General features: G+C 34.7%; 1 protein-coding gene across 9 annotated transcripts; it reads right to left on the reverse strand.

Annotated features, from left to right (window-relative positions):
• Positions 1–176: 176 nt before the first annotated feature.
• Positions 177–8,523, reverse strand: ASY3 (asynaptic protein). 9 transcript variants are annotated; one of them, XR_002445029.1, is made up of 11 exons: positions 5,537–7,185; positions 5,283–5,436; positions 4,432–4,569; positions 4,267–4,339; positions 4,011–4,160; positions 3,879–3,937; positions 3,164–3,298; positions 2,306–2,397; positions 1,708–1,802; positions 1,105–1,155; positions 177–1,017 (listed from the first exon to the last, which is right to left on the reverse strand). XR_002445029.1 is itself a non-coding variant. In XM_021425711.1 (10 exons), the coding sequence occupies exons 1-9, from the start codon at positions 7,115–7,117 to the stop codon at positions 1,734–1,736; spliced, it is 2,451 nt and encodes an 816-aa protein (XP_021281386.1). In that variant the 5' UTR covers positions 7,118–7,185; the 3' UTR covers positions 177–1,155; positions 1,708–1,733. The 9 variants fall into 9 exon arrangements, 8 of the variants coding, with proteins under 8 accessions (XP_021281386.1, XP_089639266.1, XP_021281392.1 ...); XM_021425711.1 differs by having other exon boundaries at positions 177–1,155; XM_021425712.2 differs by lacking the exons at positions 177–1,017; positions 1,105–1,155 and adding an exon at positions 1,181–1,625.
• Between the last annotated feature and the right edge of the window lie 1,299 nt (positions 8,524–9,822).

Raw genomic sequence — 9,822 nt, forward strand, 5'->3', positions numbered from 1 at the left:
AGTACGTAAATATTGTAAACTCCCTTAATTCAAATTATCAATTTAAACAAAAAAAAACTACTTTATATCTTGTATTAAAATTTTAATCACCGACTAGGTTATTGCTCTTTAAAAAACTTTATTTTAGACATTAAAATACAATCAAATAAGTTTAAAAAAAAATCAAAGAATGGAATTTAAGTTACATGACCAAAAAAGGGTCTGATGATGCAGTAGTACATTAATTATTAGTATTAATTACTATAATAGTTGATTAGAATGAAACCCATACCATAAGTTGGTGGGTAATTGAAAATAAGCCAGGAGGAAAAGCATGCCAATGAACGGACAGTGACGATCATTTTCATTATCTTCATTATCTTGAAATTGAAAATGAAGCTTCAAAACGTGACAAGGACGTGACCAAAATTTTTTGTTCGAGCCCACGAAGGCATCCAAGACACTCACGTGGCCTGGGGTTCACGACCACGACTAGCCACAGTCTCAGTGGAGCCACCGCCCAGTGGTGACATGTAACCCAATTAATCAGTTAGTCAACCACCATCGAATCAAATCCTCGCATAGGGAGAGATTGGAAGAGAAAAGCGTGTACTTCACGTGGTCACCTATGGTTCACGTGCCACTATGTTTTCTTGTCTTTGTACTTTTTTAATTTTATTATTCTTTTAGTTGAAAAGTTTTTTTCTGCCTTCCGGGGTCGACGAAACAAAACCGTGGCCAATCCTTGAAGAAAACAGACAGCGACAGTGCTGAGAAGGGAGGGACTCAGGCCACCACAATGATGAGGATATTGAAAGTCACAAACTCAACGAAGCATTAAATGGTGTCAGAAGTAGTACCCAATCCCACGTAGAATATGCCCGAGAGGTTTTAAAGTCTTTCCCTTTCAATACTGGCGTGTCTGTGTGAGAACCCCCAGAAAATGCTGCCCCTGCTCTCTCATAGTTGTGTGCCACCTAACAAAGGCGACATGCTGTTTTATTTTTTCTTTTCTTTTCTTTTCTTGTCTATTCAATTCTGATGAAGAAGAAAGGCCACAATGGGTAATCAGTTCCTTTACATCATACCGATGTAAAAGAAAGAAAAATTAAAGACAACTCTCACGCTGATTGTGGTGTATGTAGACTTGCGTAAAACATGAAATAACATCAGCCCCTGGGACAGAGATAGTTAAATAAGTTTAAATAAACCCAACACCATAAATACAATGCCAACAATAAGATTCTTGAGCTTACCGCGAGGTGTTTACAAATGTGCAGTGACAAACAACGAAATTAAAAACATGCATATCCATTTCATGCAGTACGCAACAAGAAAATAGTACTATCATTTTCCGCCATTTACGGTAATCTAGAATAAAACCGACCAAATCTTCAGAAAATACAAGTGGCATCATCTCGGTTCACATGTATTAGCCAACAAAGAGTTACTACAGATATAATGCAATTACACATCAGAATCATTTTAAAATACTTGCGGGCCATAAATCTAATTCCCTATTGTCCAAAATTCTCTACATATTTGTCTCAATCCAATCATACTACTCAAAGTACCATGGGCATCAAGAACTCAAGTTACAGGCCACTCAAAGAATATCTGATGTCTCCACTGTTACCTATAAGGTTCTATTGGACATATTGAAAGATGAATTATCAATGGCTAAGTAGGATAAGGTATTAGGAAAATGTTAGGACATTCAAAACTTACAATGTGATCTTCAGGCCTCCGTCATGCTAGTATATACCGTCTTTCAAGCACTCAGCTATTACATGTTTCAGCTGGAGCATCTTTTCCCTTGCCGACTGCATAAAAATTAGGATTATAACATGCATGTTATTAAGGATTCACAACATTCAGTTCCGAATTGTAATGAAGATTTAAGTGCTACAAGGCATGGTCTCTTAAGACTATCTCAAGTATGAGGACTAAACATAAAGTTGGTAGCAACAGAAAGATCCCACCCGACTATGAAGACGTTCATAGGTTCAAGCCTTGCAAGATTAGAGCTGCAAAAAAATTACATATCACAGGCTTCTTTTTTAAGCAGTACTTAGTTAGCGAACCACAAAAGCATGATGTACACCCAACAGCATATATTTGAAGCCCACACAAATCTACAGTGTAGTGGCTCCCAATTAATGTATCTTAGTTACCAACTCACCAAAGTTTGATATCTGAATGGCTATATTCCCAGAACCAAGCATTCGGCCAGTGGATGCCCCACACAATTTGTGGATTACGCTGTGCCTGAATTGTAGAAAAGCTAGCCCTAAACTTTTATTATAAACAGAAACAGCGAACTTGCCTCGTGGACAGCTGTGATTCTTCTTTCAGCATTATTAATTTGGATTTCAACTGCTTCTTCCACATGCACGAGAAGCTTCTGGTGTGATGCTTCTGTAAATATGAGACAGATTCAGGCATTCAGCATACACCAGAATATTATTTAAGCATAACACCAGCTACATATGTACAATCACAAAAGACTATCAAATGTAATCTGTAACTATGCACTGAGTTCTACGTTTGAAAGAATTAATTGTCAGTTCGCTGCTTGATATTAGTTCAAGTTAGTAGTTTTAATGCTGCAGTGTAACCAGATTCAAAATTTTTCATACTCCCATAAATAATTTTAAAATACAAGAATAAGCTAGTGAAGGTTGTAAATACTATATTCCTCAATGCAACCACTAATGCCAAGTTTTGGTAGTGCTAGTGTTTAAATGGGACCTTAAACACTGCAGTGTTTCTCAAATCAAGTATAAAAATTTCATTGAGTCCGCTGTTCACAGTTGGGATGCATCACAATATCTTAGATGATGTCATACCCAAGAACCTCAATGACTAAAGTAGTGTCTCCAAATTGACATAGCCTTGCATGAGAAATCATGGATTGAATCAATATCGCAGTGAGTCCCGCTGTCCCAAGAAATATTCCACACAAAAATATTCCATATCCACCAATGAAAACTTTCATGCAATTAGCTTCACTGCATGTTACTGACAAGGACAGCATGTGTCTCATAATCAAGCAAATGGTGTCACATTTTATAACACAATCCTCACATTTTTGCTTAAGCTAAATGGAAACATCAACAAAAACAAACAGCAATAAAGCAGTCATCAATAAGGAATTTATTGAAAATATATAGAGTTCCCATACTTTGTTTCTTCATGATTCCCTTCAACTCAATTTGGTGAGTTTCCATCCCGTCAAGGGTACTTCTGCAGCCCAAAAGATGGTGATGTATATCCTCCATGAACTTTTCAAGTATCAGCTTCAATTGTTCTTGTTTCTCTGCAAAAAAATAAAGCAAATAAAATAGAAAATAAATCAAGTCAAGCCTCCTTGAGAGTTAAATTACCAAGAATAGTAATTAAATACTGAGAATCCAAAAGACCAGTAGCATTCATGTATCAAGTTTATTTTAAAAACTGCTGCAAGTTTGTAAGAAAAGAAAAGGTGAAACTGTGTTTGGTACACTCTAGCATGGCTTGCTTTCCACCACATCAATAATCATGTTTATCACAAAAAATAGGATCCAACTCATGCTTTTTGTTAAAAGCATGAGTAAGATGGCTAATGTATCAAATCTAACTACATCTAAATAGCAGCCATCTTGCCTGTGATGCCTAGTCATCCCAGACCCATAATGAACATACAAACAAACACCAAGACTCAATGTAACTCCATGTGCCAGACCAGCAAACTACAAGTATATAGGCACTTATTTGGGGCTGTTAATCAATAACACAAATATCAGAAACAAATAATACTAGTCTAATTCATGACACAAATAAGCAACTTTCAATACAAATAGAAGTCGATGACATTTTTTTGAAGTCAATGATGCTATTCAGTTAATAGAAACTGTCACCTTGAAATCTTGTTTCCAGGCGTTTCCTTTTTGTTTTACTGAGACTAGTCAGCTTCCCTCTGAAAGATTATGAAAACAAAAGCTAAGTACCAACATGTTGGATAAGCAAAGATTTCAGTTCGAAATACTTACATATCAGATTCAATCTGAGACTCAGCATTTAGCAGCAACGACTTAATCTCCTCAGAAATGGACATCAAAATCTCAGAGGACTTCTTTCTAGTTGCTGAATCCATTTTCTGTTTAAAAGTTTCTAAAGCCAAAGCAAACAATGTAACAGCCCTGTAACATTGTCAAGCAAAACCCAATTCAATCAAGAATACGGGTGATGGTACACAGATAGTATCAGCAGGTATTTCCTAATCTTTGCTTATATATAAATAAGAACCTTGTCAGTTCATCTTCTTGATCCTGTTCTGAGGGTTCCTGGAACCAAAAACTTTCTCCATCCCCAACCCCTACTGAACAGAAATAGAAAAGAAACTACTTTAGAAGGAAACTAATATAAGGATAATTAGAGGAGCAGTGGTTGTTCAATGCTATGAAGCTGTGCCTTTTTGAGAGGGTGAGGTGGGACTGAATTCACTAAGTCTGAAATCTTCATGGTTTTGAAGTCGTTTGATTGGACAATGCACCAAATTTGGTTTCTCAGCAATAACTGTCTCTGGTGAGGTTATATTTTCTCTGTGACCTTAACACACCATCAGATAAAGAACCAAAGGAGCTTCCGTTAAGAAGAAATGTTTAGATGAATAAATCAGAAAGAAGATGAAGTTAAGAAGAGTCTATGCTGATGCATCACACTATACAACAATACAGACTGGTCAGACCTTGTGAAGGCAGTTAAGCTATGCAAATTGAGAAACAAAGTTAAGTAGATTAATTGATCTTGGAGCAAAAGCCAAATGTGACAAGTTACCTAGAATTCTTCTCCAAAGTGATAAGTTACCAAGAATTACACATGCAATAGAGCAGGCTAATAATTTCCTGGCACAATATTAAAAAGACTAACCACAGTCACAAAACGATGTGGTCTTTGCTCTAAAGAGTTTACCAAAGAGAAAACAAAATTTCCAATCAACAAGCCATAAGCAGAGGGTGCAATATCAAAAAGAGAGATCAAAATTAAAACTGCAACTTTTCATTTTTCCTACTTTTGGAAACATACAGCCCACTGATAAGAAATCAGTCAGCAGCAGTAAATCAGGTTAGAATGTCTTGTAAGCATGTGAATCCGAAGGGCATATATGAACACAAAAGAAGGAAATAATGTCTAATGTACCACCTTATCAACTAATTATTTAGAAGTAACTAATGGTAAATCACATCCTAAATGGAGTTCTGCAAATAAATGTTTGGAAGAATGTACATAGCATGTTTCAGAAAAGCGGTTTAGACACTTACAGTCATATCTTTTAATAATGGGCGATCCTTCTTCAAAGCTCTCTGACCACCTCTCTTCTGATGATGGTTCAGAATGCTCATTTACTGCATCAACATTTTCCTCAATAGGCATTGGATTCCTGAGTGATGAATCGATAGGCTTCTCTGTATCATCCTGAACTCAATAAGGAAGGGCAAAGGCAGTGAAGATAATGCTCAAGTTTAGACATATATTCAACTGCGATATTAAAATCTTGAAGAATAGTTAAGGATACAGGTGACTGAGATTGTGCAATGGATTTATTACAAACTGGTCTTGAACATTGGAAAGTCCTGAAGCTCCTGATATTTCCTATGGTAAATCCTCTCTCTAATGGTACAAAACTACAATCACCTTGCTCTATATCTACAGTTTTTGGTGTTGGGCTTGGAGAAGTATTTAAAGTAGGTGTTCTGAATTCAAAAGTTGGACTTTGGAAATCATGTTGTGTATGCACAACATTCCTCAAAGATATATTAGCTAAATCTTCTTGTTTTTCCCCTCTTTCTGGGGATGTTGGATTGTCAAAATTAACCTGCTGGTTTGTCTTGTTGATCACTGGAGAATACAAAGGGTCCTTGTCTTGAACCTTTTCAAAGTTTTCTTTACTTTTCTCATTGAAGGAGCCAGGAAAGCTTTCAATCTTATTGCCAAGTAAAGAAGTCTTCTCTGCAGGCACCGAAGTTTCACTCCTATAAGTTGTTTGTTGAATCTCATCTGCATTATCCTTTCCAGGAAAACAGATCCTACGTGGATCAATGTTAGAACTTTTCTTCTGAATTTTCATTTTCCCGGACAAGGATGAGCCACTATTGGCAGAACCATCTAGCTTTGTAGGCCTTCCTTCTCCAAAAGAGAAGATGCTTTCTCGATGTTTCTGATTGGAGGATAAACCAACTTTAGTTTTGTCTGGTTGCACTTTGGCTGCAGTTCTTTTTCGAGTCAAGGAACGGGTTACTGGCCTCTTAATAGTGTTATCAGGATTGTCTGAATCAGTTTCTATAGTATCTGAATTTTGTCTGGGCTTTGCAACTGTGTCTCCCATATTATTAGTGATTATCTCTGGTCTTAAATTATTGGCATTGAACTCATGAGACTGTGAGCTAGATTGCTGACTTTTTGGTGAAGAAGCAGTTCCCAATAACTCCCGCAGCTTGATTTTCAAAGCTTCAGTTTGAACGTTTTGTCTTTTATCTGCTTTGTCCTCTACCACCACTTTATCTGACTCAAGAAATTCTCTATGTGCATTTGAAAATTTGAAATCCTCAACTGTCTGTGAGTTGCCATCCTTCCCTCCTTTCCTTTTGTAGGTGAGACCATCACGCTTATTCTGGTTGCTACCAACATTCTGTGGATTCAAGTTTTGGTTTGGAAAAAACTGAACTGAATGTGTTAATGCCACATCCTTCACTGCATTAAGTTTCCTCTGTCTACAGTTAGAAGTTTCTTCTGGGAAAAAGACAGTCTCTGAAGCAAGAGATTTTTTATGAAAGGATCTAGGAGTAATCCATGGAGATTTAACCAGCTCAGCATCTTCAGTTTGCCTCCCCTTGGCAGTTTTGACAGCTTCCCCTTTGGTTTTTCCCTCAGTGGAAATTCCAGTGCTAGGTTTGGTTCTTTCTGTGTTTGGCAGTTTACCCTCATTTTCCTTGGTGGTTCCAGTTTTTCTCTTAGATAAGGAGTCTACTGTGACTCCTATTGATATCTTTCTAGATTGGCTGGATGGATGATAATTGCTGCCAAAACTTCGACAGTCACTCATTGGATCCTGAAATAGAAATCTGCAAGGCATCAAACACTTAATTTCTTGCTGCATTTATTGGGGTTCGAATAAGTTAACTGCAATAGTGAATGCAGTATACCAGTACTAGTTCACTGTTATGAATTTTATTTGTACACCTAAGCAAATTAAGCTAAATTCGTATTCAAAAGAGTCCAAAACCATGTAACTTGCACGTACCAGGAAAACAAGACCTACAAATTGCAAGAACTGGAAATGAATCTACTCAAGGAAAAACAAGGCAAAAAAAATGAATAAAACTGGAAAATTAGTCAGCTACTATTATGCACCACCATGTACAACTTAAATGAATATGAAATATATTTAAAATAAATTTGTTAGTCAAGTAGAACACTTGAACTTATAATAAACAGGCACTGCTAGCAACAAAAATTGCAGAGATGTAAGTTATGGAATGCAAACTCTTGGAGCAAGAAAGAGGTAAGATGGTTCAACCAAACGAAAATGCAGCTTAAAAACTGGCATGTTTCCTACTCACTTCTCGTAAAGCTCGCCTCACATCTACCATTCTCGCAATTTTAGCTAGAATTACATAAAAAGGACACATCTACTGGGGAGCAGCACGTAGAGTGAGCAATTGAAGTTTAGAAGAAGAAACAAATAGAGTAAAAGTACATCTCTAAAACTCTGTTTGGTTAATGAGAAAAACATAAAAACACAAATTCATATTTCAACTTCACTTTATTCGAATTATTAGATAAGCTTAGGAGATCTCTCTACTTTCTCATCAGATGCCAGGTTTTGAACTGTTTTTTCTCCTCTCCCTTTATATTTTCTCGTTAGCCGAAAAAAATGGAAAGAAAAGGCATAAAACACCCAATCGTCGGATATGGAAAGAAACTAACAAGTATATATGTGCAGCTCAGAAAATCAACCCATGCTTTTAAGAAGTAAGATGAAAAAAAAAATCAGCAAAAACATGAAACGCATATTCTTAAACCCTAATTTATCACAACCGCAAGAAAAACCCTGAACAATAAAAATTAAAAGCAAAAACAATATCGTAGAATCGAATTCCCAGCGATTACCGAAGCCTCTAAGATCATATAGTAGGAAGCAAAATCTATGGAAACGTGAAATTCGAAAAGAGAAATCAGGGAGAGCGCCTCTATAAATTCCCCATGGTTTTAGAAATTTAAACTTAATAAAATATGAAATAATGTTTAAAAAATCCGAAGCGAAATTAATTGGAATTGAGAGAAATGTAATTTCTTACTGGACGATCTCGCGCTGATACTTGAAGATCGATAGGTTTTCGATTATTCTTGGGGATTTTGAACGAAAAAAATAAGGAGAAGTAAGGTGAAGTGAAGAGAAAGATTGTAGAGTAATAATGATAGAAATAAAAAAATAAAAAAAAAGAGTGCGGTGAATTTTCAGGTGAGTTTTGCGAATCGGGAAAAGAGGCGGGAAAAGGGCAATTTGTTCTTAGCGTCTTCAGATTCGAAACTGAAACGGCCCAAATATTTTAGCGCACATGGCGTGCGCATTGCCCATGTCACTGGTGCAGTCAATTGTCAAATTGCCCCTGTAATGCTTTTCTTATTACCATCAAATCAGGATGTCCAAATGGATGAGGCTGCGGCCCCACCGAGCAGATTTCCTATCCTTGTCACCTTGCGAAAAAAATTTAAAATCTCAATGTATGGAACAAAATTTTAAGATTAAACCCATTAAGCTTGAAATTTGGAGGCAAATTTTTTATGCACATAGTATTTTAAATTTGACACTCCTTCTAAAAAATCAAATTAGAATCTTCATTTATTTAAAATTAAAAAAAATTATTATCATTTCATCTACATTGAAAATAGTTTTTGTCTTCTTATATAAATTTCAATTTCAATTTTTAAAACTTTAAAAAGGATTTTATCAAAAATGATAAATAACAAGTTAATAATATGCTTGCCATGCAAGTTAAGGTCGAATTTGAGTAACAACTTAAATTAATATTATTATATAATAATTATGGTCAAATACTAGTATTTTTTTCACTTTCAAATATATTTTATCATATTTTGAATATATTTAAATTAAATGTAAAATTATCATAAATAACATCACTTAAGAAACATCGCAACCAAATAATTTTACATCAAACACCATCCTTTAAGAAAGAACTTCAATTGTTTAATTTTTCATTGATCAACAATTATTACCAACAATAATAATTGTTTTTTATTTATAACTAATTAGATTTTACTATCAATATCCTTTTAAATCATTTTTCAAATTATCGTTTTAGGTAATAGATTTTTATTATATTAAAATTTGTGATATTAATCATTAATTATTTTATTAAAAGTAAAAATATTATTGCAAAATAATATTTTAACTAATTGTATTGATTAGTTGATTCAACAAAAATAAAAAAATTTAAAGAAAATTTATTTTATTAATAAATTACCTATCATTTGTATCCTTTTTATTTTGAAATTCAAGAATTTGGATATGAAGACTAATAAAATAGTTTCCTTATACTTAAGTTGTTAGTTTTTCAGAATTAAGGTTACTGATAATCAGTAATTCACTTTTTAATAAACAATTCCACAATCAACCTTTTAATTTCATATTGCGCTATTAGTTATCAACGTGTAGAGTATTCATTAATTTTGAAATATCTGAATCCTAATCTTATAAAAAATTAAATACTTGAACACTATTAACTATTTGAATAATTTTAAAAATTATTACCCTAACTCTAACTCTATTACATTCCTACT

The sequence above is a fragment of the Theobroma umbraticum genome, unplaced genomic scaffold (assembly GCF_002168275.2).
Source record: "Theobroma umbraticum cultivar Fairchild unplaced genomic scaffold, ASM216827v3 scaffold_4.1, whole genome shotgun sequence".
NCBI classification, from domain to species: Eukaryota; Viridiplantae; Streptophyta; class Magnoliopsida; order Malvales; family Malvaceae; genus Theobroma; species Theobroma umbraticum.